The 17,274-nt window shown below is 54.2% G+C and overlaps 4 protein-coding genes across 4 annotated transcripts in view; 3 read left to right on the top strand and 1 right to left on the bottom strand.

The window, feature by feature from the left end:
• ACER1 (alkaline ceramidase 1) overlaps positions 1-2,624 on the bottom strand; it is a 48,059-nt gene extending 45,435 nt beyond the window's left edge. Inside the window, exon 1 of the mRNA XM_050770757.1 lies at positions 2,362-2,624. The gene's annotated coding sequence lies outside the window, so the exon portion shown is untranslated. The remainder of the gene's footprint in view (positions 1-2,361) is intronic.
• The window catches only part of TRIP10 (thyroid hormone receptor interactor 10), a 550,254-nt gene that overhangs the window by 166,354 nt on the left and 366,626 nt on the right, over positions 1-17,274 (top strand). The window lies entirely within an intron of this gene.
• Positions 1,706-11,221, top strand: CLPP (caseinolytic mitochondrial matrix peptidase proteolytic subunit). The gene is made up of 6 exons (XM_050770708.1): positions 1,706-2,020; positions 2,118-2,189; positions 2,665-2,761; positions 5,277-5,464; positions 7,113-7,218; positions 10,855-11,221. The coding sequence occupies exons 1-6, from the start codon at positions 1,823-1,825 to the stop codon at positions 11,025-11,027; spliced, it is 834 nt and encodes a 277-aa protein (XP_050626665.1). The 5' UTR covers positions 1,706-1,822; the 3' UTR covers positions 11,028-11,221.
• ALKBH7 (alkB homolog 7) lies at positions 14,234-17,163 on the top strand. The gene is made up of 4 exons (XM_050770756.1): positions 14,234-15,214; positions 16,365-16,538; positions 16,627-16,751; positions 16,945-17,163. The coding sequence occupies exons 1-4, from the start codon at positions 15,011-15,013 to the stop codon at positions 17,105-17,107; spliced, it is 666 nt and encodes a 221-aa protein (XP_050626713.1). The 5' UTR covers positions 14,234-15,010; the 3' UTR covers positions 17,108-17,163.

The following is a 17,274-nucleotide window of genomic DNA, read 5'->3' as shown; positions in this document are numbered from 1 at the left end:
GGCGAAACTGGAGTACCCGTTAGGGAGCTGTTAACAATGAAGAACGTGAAAAGCAGTTGCCATGTGGAGAAATGAAGCTGATTAAACAAAGGGAGACAGGGAGGGCATCTAAGAGGACCCCGCCACCCCACATCAGAGGCTGGGCAGGCAGGAGGTGCAGGGCAGCGTCCGGAGGAGTGGAGGAGTGAAGTCGTGACACTATCTTAGATAGTGACATTGAACTGAATGATGCAAAAAAATCTGCCTTGAGAAGGTGTGGCAAAAAACCAGAAGTCCCAACATTACCAGGAATCTTCCTACTTCCACCCTTTTGCCCATTCTTTTTCCTCTGCTGGAAATGCCTTTCCCCAGCTAACAAACTCCTACTTATCCTTCAAAGCCCAATTCCAATACCCGCTTCTCCTAGGAAAGCTTTCCAGTCTGATCTCCAGGCAGAATCCGCAACACCCTTCTCTGGGCTCCCACAGACTGGGGTCCCTCGCTCTACTCCACAGGTGGCCAAAAAATGAATGAGGAGGTCGGCCACAGCAGGCTGGAAGCTCTTCAAGGCCAAGATCCAGGCTAAGTCCTCTCTGGGACCCCTCTTCCAAGATGAGCTGTGGGAACACTGCAGCTGTTTTTTTTTTTTTTCTTTTTTTTTGAGACAGAGTCTCGCTCTGCCGCCCAGGCTGGAGTGCAGGGGCACGATCTCGGCTCACTGCAAGCTCCACCTCCGGGGTTCACACCATTCTCCTGCCTCCGCCTCCTGAGTAGCTGGGACTACAGGTGCCCATCACCTTGCCTGGATAATTTTTTGTATTTTTAGTAGAGACGGGGTTTCACCGGGTTAGCCAGGATGGTTTTGATCTCATGACCTCGTGATCCTCCCGCCTCGGCCTCCCCAAGTGCTAGGATTACAGGCGTGAGCCACCGTGCCCAACCCTGCAGCTATTTTTAAAATAAGGAATAAGTGGGGTGTGGTGGCTTACGCCTGTAGTCCCAGCACTTTGGGAGGCCAAGGTGGGAGGATCACTTGAGGCCAGGAGTTTGAGACCAGCCTGGGTGACATAGTAACACTCCATCTCTAATATATATATATTTGCCAGATGTGGTAGTGCACAGCTGTAGTCCCAGCTACTCTGGAGAGCAAGGTGGGAGGGAGGGTCACTTGGGCCCAGAAATTTGAGGCTGCATTGAGCTAGGATGGCGCCACTGCACTCCAGCCTGGGCCACAGAGTGAGACTCTCTCTCAAAAAAAATAAAAATAAATAAAATAAAGCAGAAACAGTAGAAAACGAGGCCAGGCGCAGTGGCTCATGCCTGTAACCCCAGCACTTTGGGAGGCCAAGGTGGGAAGATCACAAGCTCAGGAGTTCAAGACCAGCCTGGCCAACATGGTGAAACCCCGTCTCTACTAAAAACACAAAAATTAGCCGGGTGTGGTGGTGTGTGCCTATAATCCCAGCTATTGGGGCAGCTGAGCCAGGAGAATGGCTTGAATCCAAAAGGCAGAGGTTGCAGTGAGCCAAGATCGTGCCACCGCACTCCAGCCCGGGTGACAGAGCAAGACTTCGTCTCAAAAAAAGAGAAAAAAGAAAACGAAGACGAATTCGTCGGTAAGGGGACTCGAACTGTAGACTCTAAAGCTTCTCCAGCCCCGCCCACTCTATTTACTTCACTGGCTCCTCCCTTTCAGGTTCCGATCCTAGCCCCGCCCCACCCTTAACGGCGCCCGCCCACACTCCCGGAAGTGGGCGGCCTAGCGAGCGCGCTCCTAGGCGCAAAGCACGCCGGAAGTTGTAGTTCCGCCATCGGACGGAAGCCGACCGGGGCGTGTGGAGGGATGTGGCCCGCAATATTAGTGGGGGGGGCCCGGGTGGCGGCATGCAGGTACCCCGCGCTGGGGCCTCGCCTCGCCGCTCACTTTCCAGCGCAGCGGCCGCCGCAGCGGACACCCCAAAACGGCCTGGCCCTGCAGCGGAGCCTGCACGCGACGGCGGCCCGGGCTCTCCCGCTCATTCCCATCGTGGTGGAGCAGACGGTACGGCGGCCGGGCGGGGACACGGCCCGGGGGCTCCGGGCTGGGTGAGGATCGGGGGGCTGCCCGCGACCCCTCACCTACATCTTTCTACCCTCAGGGTCGCGGCGAGCGCGCCTATGACATCTACTCGCGGCTGCTGCGGGAGCGCATCGTGTGCGTCATGGGCCCGGTGAGCGCGCCGGGACCCTCCCCAGGACTCTCCGAAGCGCCTGCCCAGACCCCCTGCGCCCCTCCTTCCCTGGCCCCAGACTTTCTTTCCCCAGGCTCCGCTCCCCTTCCAACCCCCTTCCCTCTCCTTCTGACTCCCCTCTTGGCTCCCGGTCTCCCCACCCGCTCCTCACCTCTTCCCCTCTGCTCCTCGCCTCTTGAGCTCCCACTGCCTTCCTGACACCTGGCACCGCTCTCCTCAATCCTAGGCGCAAGACTCTTCGCAGGTGTTCTGACCCTTTCCTTTCCTGTGTCCTGAGCCCCGCCTGGGTCCTAGCCACTACTCTCTCCCCATCCGCTTCTGGGTCCTAAATTCTTCCCCACCCCTTTTATTTGGGCCCTGGTCCCCCTTCCTGGTTCTCTGACCCATCCCCAGCAGCCTTAAAACTCTCTCCCTACCCCGAATCTGGGAACACCCCTGCCCTCTCCACCTGCAGATCGATGACAGCGTTGCCAGCCTTGTTATCGCACAGCTCCTCTTCCTGCAGTCCGAGAGCAACAAGAAGCCCATCCACATGTACATCAACAGCCCTGGTGAGCAAGCAGGGGCTTTCCTAGGTGCCAGGGGCGCTCGTCAGGGCGCACGGGTGACTCAGGGGACCAGAATCCCGGGTCAGGGATGTTCTCTCTCTGGGAAAGGGTGCAGAGCGTCAGAGTTCCAGAAGTGGCTTGAAACCGCCAAAAGGTGCCTGTTGCTGGCTTTTGAGCCTCGGTTCACAAGTCAGGATGTGGCCTCTTTGATCCTGCACATACTGTTCTGCCAACCTGACCCGGCTAACATTTAAAAATTGTAGATTTAAAAAAAAAAAGGCCGGGCGCGGTGGCTCAAGCCTGTAATCCCAGCACTTTGGGAGGCCGAGACGGGCGGATCACGAGGTCAGGAGATCGAGACCATCCTGGCTAACACGGTGAAACCCCGTCTCTACTAAAAAATACAAAAAACTAGCCGGGTATGGTGGCGGGTGCCTGTAGTCCCAGCTACTTGGGAGGCTGAGGCAGGAGAATGGCGTGAACCCGGGAGGCGGAGCTTGCAGTGAGCTGAGATCCGGCCACTGCACTCCAGCCTGGGCGGCAGAGCAAGACTCGTCTCAAAAAAAAAAAAAAATGTAGATTTTAGCCCGGGCACGATAGCTCTCACCTGTAATCCCAACACTTTGGGAGGCTGAGGTGGGCGAATTGCTTGAGCTCAGGAGTTCAAGACCAGCCTGAGTAACATAGTGAGACCCCATCTCTACAAAAAAAGTACAAAGATGTGGCGCATGCCTGTAGTCCCAGCAACTCGGGAGGCTGAGTGAGAAGGATCACTTGAGCCCAGGAGGTCGGGGGCTGTAGTGAGCCCGTCTCAAATATAATAATAATAATTGGTAGATTTTTCGCCTCCCCCAAAAAAGTGGTCAGTTTGGATTGACCACTTACAATTGAGGCTTTTTTTTTTTTTTTTTTGAGATGGAGTCTCGCTCTGTCACCGAGGCTGGAGTGCAGTGTCGCAGTCTCAGCTCACTGCAACCTCTGCCTCCTGGGTTCAAGCGATTCTCCAGCTTCAGCCTCCCAAGTAGCTGGGAATTACAGGCATGTGTCACCATGCCCATCAAATTTTTTGTATTTAGTAGAGATGAGGTTTCACCATGTTGGTCAGGCTGGTCTCGAATTCCTGAGCTCAAGTGATCCACCCACCTCGGCCTCCCAAAGTGCTGGGATTACAGGCATGAGCCACTACGCCTGGCCTGATTTCTAGTTTCTCTTGGAAATTTAGTAGATCTGGTCCCGTGGGTCCACTGGCACATGTGGCAAGTCAGTACACTGTAAAGCAAGCACTCTCCCTTTTGCCTGCACCTGGCCCGTGTCACCTGTTTTTGTCACCTGCCAACCCCTGGAAGCATTTGTGTTGGTGAACCCTTCTTTAAAGAGCTGCTTCTAGGCCGGGTACGGTGGCTCACGCTTGTAATTCCAGCACTTTGGGAGGCCGAAGCGGGCTGATCACTTGAGGTTAGGAGTTTGAGAGCAGCCTGGCCAACATGGTGAAATCCCATCTCTACTAAAAATACAAAAATTGGCCGGGCACAGTGGCTCACGCCTGTAATCCCAGCACTTTGGGAGGCCGAGGCGGGCAGATCACGAGGTCAGGAGATCAAGACCATCCTGGTTGACATGGTGAAACCCCGTCTCTACTAAAAATACAAAAAAATTAGCCGGGCATGGTGGTGGGTGCCTGTAGTCCCGGCTACTTGGGAGGCTGAGGCAGGAGAATGGAATGAATCCGGGAGGCAGAGCTTGCAGTGAGCCGAGATCGCGCCACTGCACTCCAGCCTGGGCAACACAGCCAGACTCCGTCTCAAAAAGAAAAAAAAATTAGCCGAGCGTGGTGGCGTACTTGTAATCCAGCTACTCGGGAGGCTAAGGCGGGAGAATTGCATGAACCCGGGAGGCGGAGATTGCAGTGAGCCGAGATTGCACCACTGCACTCCAGCCTGGGTGACAGAGTGAGACCCTGTCTCGAAATATATATATATATAGCTGCTTCTGGCTAGGCGTGGTGGCTCACATCTGTAATCCCAACACTTTGGGAGGATCGCTTGAGCCCAGGAGTTCGAGACCAGCCTAGGCAACATAGTGAAACCCAGTCTTAATTTTATTTTTTTTTTTTTTGAGACAAGAGTCTCACTCTGTCGCCCAGGCTGGAGTGCAGTGGCGCGATCTGGGCTCACTGCAAGCTCCGCCTCCCGGATTCACGCCATTCTCCTGCCTCAGCCTCCCGAGTAGCTGGGACTACAGGCACCCGCAACCACGCCCGGCTAATTTTTTGTATTTTTAGTAGAGACGGGGTTTCACCGTGTTAGCCCGGATGGTCTGGATCTCCTGACCTCGTGATCCACCTGCCTCAGCCTCCCAAAGTGCTGGGATTATAGGCAGGAGCCACCGTGCCCGGCGGTCTTAATTTTTAAAAAAGGAAGGGGGCTGCATCTGTTCCACTCTCCCCAGGGTTAGGAGATGAAATAGGAAAAGGGTTGGGGGAGCTGGTCCAGCCCCTCACTTGCTCCCCCACTCACAGGTGGTGTGGTGACCGCGGGTTTGGCCATCTACGACACGATGCAGTACATCCTCAACCCTATCTGCACCTGGTGCGTGGGCCAGGCCGCCAGCATGGGCTCCCTGCTTCTCGCCGCCGGCAGCCCGGGCATGCGCCACTCACTCCCCAACTCCCGTATCATGATCCACCAGCCCTCAGGAGGCGCCCGGGTGAGTGCCAGACACACAAGCTGCTGTCAGGATTCAGGACAAGGTCTAGACAGAAGGACTGACTGGGCGGAAGTCAGGTGTGGGAGTGGATGTCTTAAAATGTGCAGGCTGGGCTGGGTGTGGTGGCTTAGGCCTGTAATCCCAGCACTTTGGGAGGCCGAGACGGGCGGATCACGAGGTCAGGAGATCAAGACCATCCTGGCTAACACAGTGAAACCCCGTCTCTACTAAAAATACAAAAACTTAGCCGGGCGAGGTGGCAGGCACCTGTAGTCCCAGCTACTCGGGAGGCTGAGGCAGGAGAATGGCGTAAACCCGGGAGGCGGAGCTTGCAGTGAGCTGAGATCCGGCCACTGCACTCCAGCCTGGGTGACAGAGCGAGACACCGTCTCAAAAAAAAAAAAAAAAAAAAAAATGTGCAGGCTGGGCTGGGTGTGGTGGCTTAGGCCTGTAATCCTAGCACTTTGGGAGACAGAAGTGGGAGGATCATGTGAGCTCAGGAGTTCAAGGCCAGCCAGGGGAACATAATGAGACCTCGTCTCTATTTAAAAAAAAAAAAAAAAAGGCCCAGCATGGTGGCTCACGCCTGTAAATCTCAGCGTGATTTGGGAATCCAAAGCAGAAGCCAGAGCAGGTGGATCATTTGAGGTCAGGAGATTGAGACCAGCCTGGCCAACATGGTGAAATCCCGTCTCTACTAAAAATACAAAAATTAGCTGGGCGTGGTGGTGCGCACCTGTAATCCCAGCTAATTCGGGAGGCTGAGGCGGGAGAATCGCTTGAACCCAGGAGGTGGAAGTTGCAGTGAACGGAGATGGCGCCACTGCACTCCAGCCTGGATGGCAGAGCAAGACTCTGTCTCAAAACAATAAAGAAAAGAAAAGAAAGTACACTCGGGAGTTGTTTGCTATCTGTTAAGAATTAGCTTCCGCCGGGCGCAGTGGCTCACATCTGTAATCCCAGCACTTTGGGAGGCCAAGGCAGGAGGATCACTTGAGGCCAAGAATTTAAGACCAGCCTGGGCAGTGGTGAGACCCCATCTCTACCAAAAATTTTCAAATGACTCAGGCGTGGTTATGCTTGCCTCTGGTCCCAGCTACTCAGGAGGCTGAGGTGGGAGGATTCAGCCTGAGAGGTCAGGGCTACGATGAGCTATCTTGCACCGCTGCAGTCCAGCCCTAGGAACAGAGCAAGACCCTGTCTCAAAAAAAAAAAAAAAAAAGCAGGATTACAATTGGGCATGACGGCTCATGTCTTTAATCGCAGCACTTTGGGAGGCCGAGATGGGAGGATCACTTGAGGCCAGGAGTTTGAGACCAGTCTGGGCAACCTAGCAAGACCTCATCTCTTAAAAAAAAAAAAAAAAGGTTTAGCTAATGCAAGACAGAGAGACACTGTTCCTCCCAGTCTGCAAGGCTTCAGATGCAGAAAATAAGAAAACATACTTAATCCAGTCAGAAAGCTTTCCTGGTGGTGGGTGGCAAGATTGAAGCAGGATATCAGGGGATTTACACAACCCCAACCCACCAACCTCAAACCAAAAGCCCAAAGCCCAGGGAGGGCTCCTGAGTACCACCTCCGACCTCCCTGTGAGGGGCTGACACTGATGCCAACCTTTACCCCCTCGCTCCCCTTGGACGTCCCTCAGGGCCAAGCCACAGACATTGCCATCCAGGCAGAGGAGATCATGAAGCTGAAGAAGCAGCTCTATAACATCTATGCCAAGCACACCAAACAGAGCCTGCAGGTGATCGGTGAGCACCCTCCTTTATTTCATCCTGGTCCGTGCACAGGCGGACTAGGTGTTATTCTAAGCCAGGGCTTCTCCACCTGGGCCCTGTGGACTTTCAGGGCTGGATCATTCTCTGGGATGGGACCATCCCAGGCACTGCAGGATGTGTGGCAGCGTCCCTGGCCTCCAGCCACTCCACGCCAGTACCCTCCTCCAACTGTGACAACCAGAAATGTCTCCAGACATCACCAAGTGTTCCCTGGTGGGCAGAATTGCCTGCAGCCAAGAGACACTGTTCTAAGCCCTTTAAAAATATCCTTAGGCGTGGTGGCTCACGCCTGTAATCCCAGAACTTTAGGATGCCAAGGCAGGTGGATCACTTGAGGCCAAGAGTTCAACACCAGCCTGGGCAACATAGCGAAACCCCATCTGTACTACAAATATAAAAATTAGCTGACCATGGTGGTGGGGACCTGTAATCCCCACTGCTCTGGAGGCTGAGGCACGAGAATCACTCGAACCCGGGAGGTGGAGGTTTCAGTGAGCTGAGTTCACACCACTGCATTCCAGCCTGGGTGACGGAGCAAGACTGTCTCAAAAAATAAAAGAAAAAAATCAGCTTAGCCAGGTACGGTGGTACACATTTGTAATCCTAGCACTTTGGGAAGCCAAGGTAGGAGGATCACTTGAGCCCAGGAGTTCAAGTCCAGCCTGGGCAACATAGGGAGACCCCATTTCCGTAGAAAATTTAAAAATTGGGCACAGTGGCTCACGCCTGTAATCCCAGCACTTTGGGAGGCCGAGGTGGGTTGGATCACCTGAGATCAGGAGTTCTAGACCAGCCTGGCCAACATGGTGAAACCCCATCTCAACTAAAAGTATAAAAATTAGCCTGGTCTGGTGGCAGGCGCCTGTAATCCCAGCTACTCGGGGGGGCTGAGGTAGGAAAATTGCTTGAGCTCGGGAGGCGGAGGTTGCAGCGAGTCAAGATTGCCCCATCGCACCCCAGCCTGGGGGACAAGAGCGAGACTTCGTCTCAAAAAAAAAAAAAAAAAAAATTTTTTTAAATTAGCCAGGCATAGTGGCTCATGCCTTTAGTCCCCAGCTACTCAGGAGGCTGAGGCAGGAGGATCTGTGGAATATGAGAGTTTGAGGTTACAGTGAGCTAATTATTATTATTATTATTTTTTTTTGAGACAAGGTGTGGCTCTGTCGCTCAGGCTGGAATGCAGTGGCATGATCTCAGCTCATTGCAACCTCTGCCACCTGGGCTCAAGCAATTCTCCTGACTCAGCCTCCTCAGTAACTGAGACTACAGGTATGCACCACCATGCCTGGCTAATTTTTTGTATTTTTTGTAAAGACGGGGTTTCACCATGTTGCCCAGGCTGGTCTCAAACTCGTGAGCTCAAGTGATCCAACTGCCTCAGCCTCCCAAAGTTCTGGGATTACAAGTGTGAGTCACCACGCCCAGCCATAATTTTATGAAAATCAAAAAATGAAGCCAGGTGTGGTGGCTCACACCTGCAATCCCAGCACTTTGGGAGGCTGAAGTGGGAGGATCACTTCAGTTCAGGAGTTCAAGACCAGCCTGGGCAATATAGTGAAACCCCATCTCATTAAAAAAATAGGCCGGGCACAGTGCCTCACGCCTGTAATCCCAGCACTTTGGGAGGCTGAGGCGGGTGGATCACCAGGTCAGGAGATTGAGACCATCCTGGCTAACATGGTGAAACCCCTTCTCTACTGAAAATACAAAAAATTAGCCGGGCGTGGTGGCGGGCACCTGTAGTCCGAGCTACTCGGGAGGCTGAGGCAGGAGAATGGTGTGAACCCGGGAGGCGGAGCTTGCAGTGAGCAGAGATCACGCCACTGCACTCCAACCTCAGCGAGAGAGCGAGACTCCGGAGTGTCTCAAAAAAAAAAAAAAAAGAAAAAAAAAATTTTGCGGGGCGCGGGCTCATGCCTGTAATATCAGCACTTTTGGAGGCCGAGGCGGGTGGATCATGAGGTCAGGAGTTCGAGACCAGCCTGACCAACATGGTGAAACCGTGTCTCTACTAAAAATACAAAAATTAGACGGGCATGGTGGCGCGCACCTGTAATCCCAACTACTCAGGAGTCTGAGGCATGAGAATCGCCTGAACCTGAGAGGCGGAGGTTGCAGTGAGCCAAGATCACACCACTGCACTCCAGCCTGGGCGACAGAGCAAGACCCTGTCTCAAAAAAAAAAAAAAGTGAATGTACCACAGCATCACATATGAATCTTGCAAATACAATGTTGCATGAAAGAAGAATAAACACTCTGTGATTCCATTTATTTAAACCGTAAAAACAAGCAGAGCTGGCCGGGCACGGTGGCTCAAGCCTGTAATCCCAGCACTTTGGGAGGCCGAGACGGGTGGATCACGAGGTCGGGAGATCGAGACCATCCTGGCTAACACGGTGAAACCCCGTCTCTACTAAAAAAATACGAAAAACTAGCCGGGCGAGGTGGCGGGCGCCTGTAGTCCCAGCTACTCGGGAGGCTGAGGCCGGAGAATGGCGTGAACCCGGGAGGCGGAGCTTGCAGTGAGCTGAGATCCGGCCACTGCACTCCAGCCTGGGTGACAGAGTGAGACTCCGTCTCAAAAAAAAAAAAAAAAAAAAAAAAAAGCAGAGCTAATTTATGCTGTTAAAGGAGTGGTTGCTTTGGGGCATGGGGAGGGGGTGGCAAGGATTCGTGACCGTTGTGGGCCCAAGTAGGGTTTCAGGGGTGCTGGCAATATTCCATCTCTTGGTCTGGGTGCTGGTCCTGTAGGGTATGTTCAGTCCAAAAATCCATCCCACCAGACATTTACAAATCATGTCCTTTCCTGGGTGTATATAATACATCAATAACAATTTTTTTTTTTTTTTTTTTTTTTTTTTGAGATGGAGTCTCACTTTGTTACCCAGGCTGGAGGGTAGTGGTGCAGTCTCAGCTCACTGCAACCTCCACCTCCCAGGTTGAAGTGATTCTCGTACCTCAGCCTCCCTAGCAGCTGGGATTACAGGTGTTTGCCACCACACCTGGCTCATTTTTGTATTTTAAGTAGAGACAGAGTTTCACCATGTTGGCCATGCCTCCCAAAGTGCTGGGATTACAAGTGTGAGCTGCCGTGCCTGGCCCAGAAACAATTTTTTAAAAAACAAAATTGAAATTGGTATTTTACTGATACCTAGGGGAAACTGAGGCAGTGCAGAATGAGGACATATCTCAGTCAGCTTGAGCTGCTTAACAAAACACCACAGACTTCCACAGAGATTGATTTCTTACAGTTCTGGGGGCTGAGAAGTCCAAGGTCAGGGTGCTGGCTGATGTGGTTCTCGGTGAGGGCTCTCTTCCTGGCTTGCAGACAGCCGCCTTCTCCCTGTGTCTTCACATGGTGGAGAGAGAGCAAGTGCACTCGTGTCTCCTCTTACAAGGCCACTAATCCCATCAGGGGGCCCTGACCCCATCTCTCCCTAAAGACCTCCCAAGGACCCCGTCTCCAAATCCCATCCCACTGGGGGTTGGAGCTTCAACATACGAACTTGGGGTGATGGGCACAAACATTCAGGCCAAAACACGAACCAGACCTGGCCCCGGGTCTCTGCTATTACCCTAATGTGTATCACCGCCTGCTTCCCCACCAGAGTCTGCCATGGAGAGGGACCGCTACATGAGCCCCATGGAGGCCCAGGAGTTCGGCATCTTAGACAAGGTTCTGGTCCACCCTCCCCAGGATGGTGAGGATGAGCCCACACTGGTGCAGAAGGAGCCTGTAGAAGCAACGCCAGCAGCAGAACCTGTCCCAGCTAGCACCTGAGAGCTGGTCCTCCTCTCCAGAATCACATGAAGGGGCCAGAGGCCAGCCAGACCCCCAGCTGGGCCCTGTTCACCCCTTGCTGCTGGGCCCGGAGGGGCCCCTTGAGGAACTTTTAATTTGCAAGGGTGCCCCCTATGGATGGGGCATTCCAGCTGAGACACTGTGATTTTAAATTAAATCTTTGTGGTCTTTGCTCTGCGTCTGGGACACCCTCCCTCTCTGCACGACGACGGCGTGTACACATCTGTATTTCACAGGCCCCTTGTGTTTTTGTCCTGACCCCAAGAGGTAAGCCATGTTTCCCTTCAGCAGATTCTCCTGATCATATCCTATATTCTAGGCAGTGTTCTTTTGTGAAGAAGACACAAGCAACCATCCTCAAAAGAGCTCCATTCTTGTGGCAGTAGACAGTTATTTAAAAAAAAAAAACAAAAAAGGCCTGGCGGCTCATGCCTGTAATCCCAGCACTTTGGGAGGCCGAGGCGGGTGAATCACAAGGTCAGGAGATCAAGACCATCCTGGCTAACATGGTGAAACCCCGTCTCTACTAAAAATACAGAAATTAGCCAGGCATGGTGCACCTGTAATACCAGCTACTCCAGAGGCTGAGGCAGGAGAATTACTTGAACTTAGGAGGCGGAGGTTGCAGTGAGCAGGATCACGCCACTGCACTCCAGCCTGGGCAACAAAGCAAGACTCTGTCTCAAAAAAAACAAAAAACACAGGAAAGGTGGCATGCAAGTGTGAGGGTGAGTGTGTTACAGTTTTCTATGGGGTAATCAGGGAAGCCCTCACTGAGAAGGTGGTGTTTGAGCAAAGCCTCAAAGGAGGGGAGGGATGGAGCCTGTGTCCAGGCAGAGGACACAGCCAGTGCAAAGGCCCTGTGGCAGGACGGTACCTGGCATGTGAGAGGACCTACGAGGAGGCCCGTGGTTGAGGGAAGGTGGAAGAGATGAGATCAGAAAGTAGAGGTGAAAATTAGCCAGGCATGGTGGTGTGCTTGAACCCAGGAGGCAGAGGTTGCAGTGAGCCAAGATCACACCACTACACTCCAGCCTGGGCAACAGAGTGAGATTCTGTCCAAAAAAAAAAAAAAAAGTGGAGGTGATTGAGGAGACTAGATCATAAAAGGCCTGACATCTAAAAGGAGGGAGGTGAACCATGGCGAGTTTTTAGAAGAGGAAGGAAAATAAGGATGACTGTGACTCCTGAGGAGTGCACCCTGGACGGAAACTGGAGAGCAGTTAGGAGAGCTGGAGTAATCCAGATGAAAGCTGATGGCAGGCCTGGCCGAGGGGTGAGACAAAGTCAGATTCTAGCTAGGTGGGATGTGACAGAGAGCAGTTTCCAGAAACTCCGAGCTGATGGCCCAAAGCAGGAAGATGGAGACCTGTCACCTGAGATGGGAAGTGTAGGGAAAGGAACAGGCTTGGGGAGGGATCGGGACTTGATTTTGGATATATTATACCTGGTGTTTGTTATGTCCCTCGACATCAGGGTCAAGAGGTTGAAATAAAAATGTAGGCAGCATTAGCATGTAGGTTAATTACCAGTCAGACTGAGAGATGGCTATTGGATTCGGTGCTGTGGATGTCACTGGTGGCCTTAAATCAGGGCATTTCTGGTACTGTGGGAGCCAAAAGCCAGGCTGGAGTGGATCCAGAAAGAATAGGAGGAAATATCAGACATAGACAAGTCTTTCGAGGAATTACACTATCTCCTCGATAGTGTAATGATTACTACACTAAGCGGAGCAGGGAGTTGGGGGACGGATGTAGCCGGAGGGAGAAATGGGGTCAATAGTTTTCAAAATTCAAGCATTCAGGCCGGGCGCGTGGCTCACGCCTGTAATCCCAGCACTTTGGGAGGCCGAGGCGGGCGGATCACAAGGTCAGGAGATCGAGACCACGGTGAAACCCCGTCTCTACTAAAAATACAAAAAATTAGCCGGGCGCGGTGGCGGGCGCCTGTAGTCCCAGCTACTCAGGAGGCTGAGGCAGGAGAATGGCGTAAACCCAGGAGGCGGAGCTTGCAGTGAGCCGAGATCGCGCCACTGCACTCCAGCCTGGGCGACAGAGCGAGACTCCGTCTCAAAAAAACAAAACAAAACAAAACAAAAAAACAAAATTCAAGCATTCGGGAGGGGGGCGGGCTATGCTTAGCAGTTACAGTGTTGCACTTTGCATTATGGACATTAAAAATACATAGAAAAGTACCCTGAGCTTTGAGAGGCTGAGGGAAGAGGATCTACCTGAACCCAAGTGTTCGAGGCTGCAGTGAGCTACGATCCTGCCCTTGCACTCCAGCCTGGGCAATAGAGGGAGAAAATAATAAAACATTTTATTATTATTCTGTAAAAAAATAATAAAAAAATATAGGCCGGGCATGGTGGCTCACTCCTGTAATCCCAGCACTTTGGGAGGCCAAGGCAGGCGGATCACCTGAGGTCAGGAGTTTGAGGCCAGCCTGGCCAATGTGGTGAAACCCCATCTCTACTAAAAATACAAAAATTAGCCAGGCGTGGTGGCAGCTGCCCATAATCTCAGCTACATGGGACGCTAAGGCAGGGGAATAGCTTGAACCTGGAAGGCTGAGGTTGCAGTGAGCCAAGACCGCACCATTGCACTCCAGCCTGGGTGGCAAGAGGGAAATTCGGTCTGAAAAACAAAACAAAAAAAGCTGGGCATGGTGGTTTGGTGCCTGTAATCCCAGCTATTTGGGAGGCTGAGGCATGAGAATCACTGAAACCCAGGAGGCAGAGGTTGCAAATCTCCAGGGCCCAAGATCGTGCCACTGTGCTCCAGCCTGGGCAACAGAGTGAGACTGTCTCAAAAATAAATAAAAATAAATATAAACAAAAGTAGAGAAAACAGGGTAATGAGACCCCACGTACTTATCACACCAGTTCCACAATTAATTCACGGTCAAATGTGATTCTTCCCTACCCGACCCCATCCCTGCCTCCATAGCCTGGATTTATGTGGAAGCAAATCCCAGAGATCTTTTCATCTGTAAATTTTTTTTTTCAGTTTGCATTTGTAAAATACGAGGACTTTTTTTTCCTTTTTTTTTGATACAGAGTTTTGCTGTGTCACCCAGGCTGGAGTGCAGTGGTTGGATCTTGGTTCACTGCAACCTCCGCCTCCTGGGTTCAAGCAATTCTCCTGCCTCAGCCTCCTGAGTAGTTGGGATTACAGGCGCGCGCGCCACCACGCTCGGCTCATTTTTTGTATTTTTAATAGAGACGGGTTTTCACCATGTTGGCCAGGCTGGTCTCGAACTCCTGACCTCAGGTGATCCACCCACCTCGGCCTCCCAAAGTGCTGGGATTACAGGCATGAGCCACCACGCCCGGCCAAGGAATAAAAAAGACAACCATAATGCCATTTTCAAACCTAAAGCAAAGTAATACGGAGACAGGGAAATGAATGAAGAAGCCTTGCTTTGACCTTTGACCATAAGCCCTAACTCTGAATAGCTGGCCCCACCACACACCTAATCGTGGCCTTGACGTCAGTCCCCTAACCCCGGACCCTTATCTCGGCCTCACTGTACTCTGCCCTTAACCTCTAGCCCTAGTCGACTCTATAACTGTGGCCTTAGCCCCAGTCCCCGTGACCTCCGGACTTCAGACCAGATACTGCCCATATCCGCTTGTGAGGTCTTGGTCAAGCAACACCTGGGTTGTACGTTTTCTCTTTCATCATTAAAAAGGCGGTGCTAAGCTGCAGACGGACTTCTGACTCAGCCAATGGTGTAAGCCAGTCCGGAGGTGGCGTCCAATAAGCTCAAGAGAGGAGGCGGGTTCTGGAAGGAAGCCAATAGCTTGTGAAGGCGAGTCTAGCAGCAACCAATAGACATGAGGGAGAGGCAGGACTCCGAGGGAGGTCAATCGCTGGAGGCGTCTGGCGCAGCTACAGCCAATGATTTTTGGCGGAGGCGTTCCCCAACCCTGGCCTCTCCCATGACCCCGCTCCGGGGCTATGGCCGCGACTGGGCTGCTGGCGCTGCGGACGCTGCCAGGGCCCAGCTGGGTGCGAGGCTCGGGCCCTTCCGTGCTGAGCCGCCTGCGGGACGCGGCCGTGGTGCGGCCTGGCTTCCTGAGCACGGCCGAGGAGGAGACGCTGAACCGAGAACTGGAGCCCGAGCTGCGCCGCCGCCGCTACGAATACGATCACTGGGACGCGGTGAGACTGGCAGCGCGGGGGGCGAGGGGCGGGGACTCGTCGTGGGCGCGGCCTGGGGACGTGGAGCACCGGATGGGGCGAGAACACGCTGGGGGCGGTACCTAGAGCGGGGATTTGGAGCGGGGACAGAGGATACGAGCGCCGGGATGGGCCAGGGTTACACTGGGGGCGGTTACAGTGCAGTCTAGCGTTGGGGCGGGGCTACAGTGCTGGGTGGGGCGGGGCAGGGAGTCGGGCGCAGGGATGGGGCGGGGCCACTCTGGGGGCGGGGACAGGAGTCTAGCGTACGGACGGGGCGTGGCCACGCTGGGGGCGAGGACAGTGGGGACCTGTGCTGGGATGGGGCGTGGTCACGCTGGGGGGCGGTTACAGCTCAGTCGAGCGTGGGGGCGTGGCTAGGTGGGGGTGGGGCCAGGGAGTCGGGAGTGGGATTGGGGTGCGATTATACACTGGCAGCAGTTACAGGGCGGTAGAGCGTGGCAGTTGGGATTGGGGCGTGGTCAGGTCGTCGTGCGCATGGATGGGGCGGGACCAAGCTTGGGGCGGGGTCCGAGGAGTCAAGAGCATAGATGGGTTGGGGCCGTGCTGGGGCTGGGGGCCGGGAAAGTCGTTTAGAGACGGCAGAACCAGGCTGTGAGCGGAGATAGTGGAGACACACATGCTGGGATGGGGCAGGGCCTTGTTGGGGTCGGTAGCTAGAGCAGGGATTTGGGAGCCGGGCTATGGTGGGAGCTGGGCTGAAACTCAGGCTGTAGGAGGGGTGGGACCTGGGGGATGAGGACATTGGGGTCAGGGAGAGCACTTTTGCGATCTGGGACCAAGGTTAGGATCAGAAACGGATGTGGAACCAGATGATGAGAGACAGAGACACGACACTTGGGTGGGGTCAAGTTGTAGGGAGACTCAGCCAATTGAATATTGCTGCCGGGCCAGCATTGGGGACCTGAAATTGTAGCCTCAGGGTGAGTACTAAGGGCTGAGGTCACACCTAGGTAGGGCCATGGTTGGGGGGCTAGGGGAGTTTGAGTTGAGGGCAGGGTCGAGAGTCACATTAGGGAAACCAGCCCCTTGCCCTGTTTTCTGCCCCTCCATGCCTCCATTTCCTTGTTCCCTCTGGGAGCTCCCAGGCTTGACCAAGCTCTCTGTGCAGGCCATCCACGGCTTCCGAGAGACAGAGAAGTGGCGCTGGTCAGAAGCCAGCCGGGCCATCCTGCAGCGCGTGCAGGCGGCCGCCTTTGGCCCCGGCCAGACCCTGCTCTCCTCCGTGCACGTGCTGGACCTGGAAGCCCGCGGCTACATCAAGCCCCACGTGGACAGCATCAAGGTGGGCAGAGGCCTACGCCTTGGCACTCCCAGCCAGGGGGTAGGCAGGCCAGACCAGAGCCTGACCCATCCCCACGCCCCTTTTGCAGTTCTGCGGGGCCACCATCGCCGGCCTGTCTCTGCTGTCCCCCAGCGTTATGCGGCTGGTGCACACCCAGGACCCGGGGGAGTGGCTGGAACTCTTGCTGGAGCCGGGCTCCCTCTACATCCTTAGGTACCTCCAGCCAGGCAGCTGATTGTGCCATCCACCCCCCCAGTGCCCTGGGTACCTTCCCTCACTCCAGCCCTCCCCAAAGAAGCCCTTACCCCAGGGCCTGTGTGGGAGGCAGCAGGGGGCTGGAATCCAGGTCTGCCTGGAGCAGGGGCTGCCCTCCTTGCACCCAGTCACAGCCTGTTTCCTCCTGCAGGGGCTCAGCCCGTTATGACTTCTCCCATGAGATCCTTCGGGACGAAGAGTCCTTCTTTGGGGAGCGCCGGATTCCCCGGGGCCGGCGCATCTCCGTGATCTGCCGCTCCCTCCCTGAGGGCATGGGGCCAGGGGAGTCTGGACAGCCGCCCCCAGCCTGCTGACCGCCAGCTTTCTACAGACACTGGATTTGTGAATAAAGCTGGGGAATGGACAGCCTCACTGGAATATTGCAGTGGCTGCTTGCTGGGGCCGGGATCTGCAGGGGAACCCAGGACTGCACTGGCCCACAGGGAGCTCCAGGTGTGGCTGGCTGGACACAAGGTCAAGG

This window comes from Macaca thibetana, chromosome 19 (genome assembly GCF_024542745.1).
Source record: "Macaca thibetana thibetana isolate TM-01 chromosome 19, ASM2454274v1, whole genome shotgun sequence".
Classification (NCBI taxonomy): domain Eukaryota; kingdom Metazoa; phylum Chordata; class Mammalia; order Primates; family Cercopithecidae; genus Macaca; species Macaca thibetana.
Note: the sequence above shows the minus strand (reverse complement) of the source record. Positions and strands in the feature narration are given on the sequence as shown.

What these genes read in the sequence shown, in the direction of transcription:
- CLPP (XM_050770708.1), top strand. Translation starts at nt 1,823, where the DNA reads ATGTGGCCCGCAATATTAGTGGGGGGGGCCCGGGTGGCGGCATGCAGG. An exon ending in CATGTACATCAACAGCCCTG is followed by an intron (nt 2,762 to 5,276) that starts GTGAGCAAGCAG and finishes CCCCACTCACAG; the next exon opens with GTGGTGTGGTGACCGCGGGT. An exon ending in ACAGAGCCTGCAGGTGATCG is followed by an intron (nt 7,219 to 10,854) that starts GTGAGCACCCTC and finishes CTTCCCCACCAG; the next exon opens with AGTCTGCCATGGAGAGGGAC.
- ALKBH7 (XM_050770756.1), top strand. Translation starts at nt 15,011, where the DNA reads ATGGCCGCGACTGGGCTGCTGGCGCTGCGGACGCTGCCAGGGCCCAGC. An exon ending in CCCACGTGGACAGCATCAAG is followed by an intron (nt 16,539 to 16,626) that starts GTGGGCAGAGGC and finishes CCCCTTTTGCAG; the next exon opens with TTCTGCGGGGCCACCATCGC. An exon ending in GGCTCCCTCTACATCCTTAG is followed by an intron (nt 16,752 to 16,944) that starts GTACCTCCAGCC and finishes TTCCTCCTGCAG; the next exon opens with GGGCTCAGCCCGTTATGACT.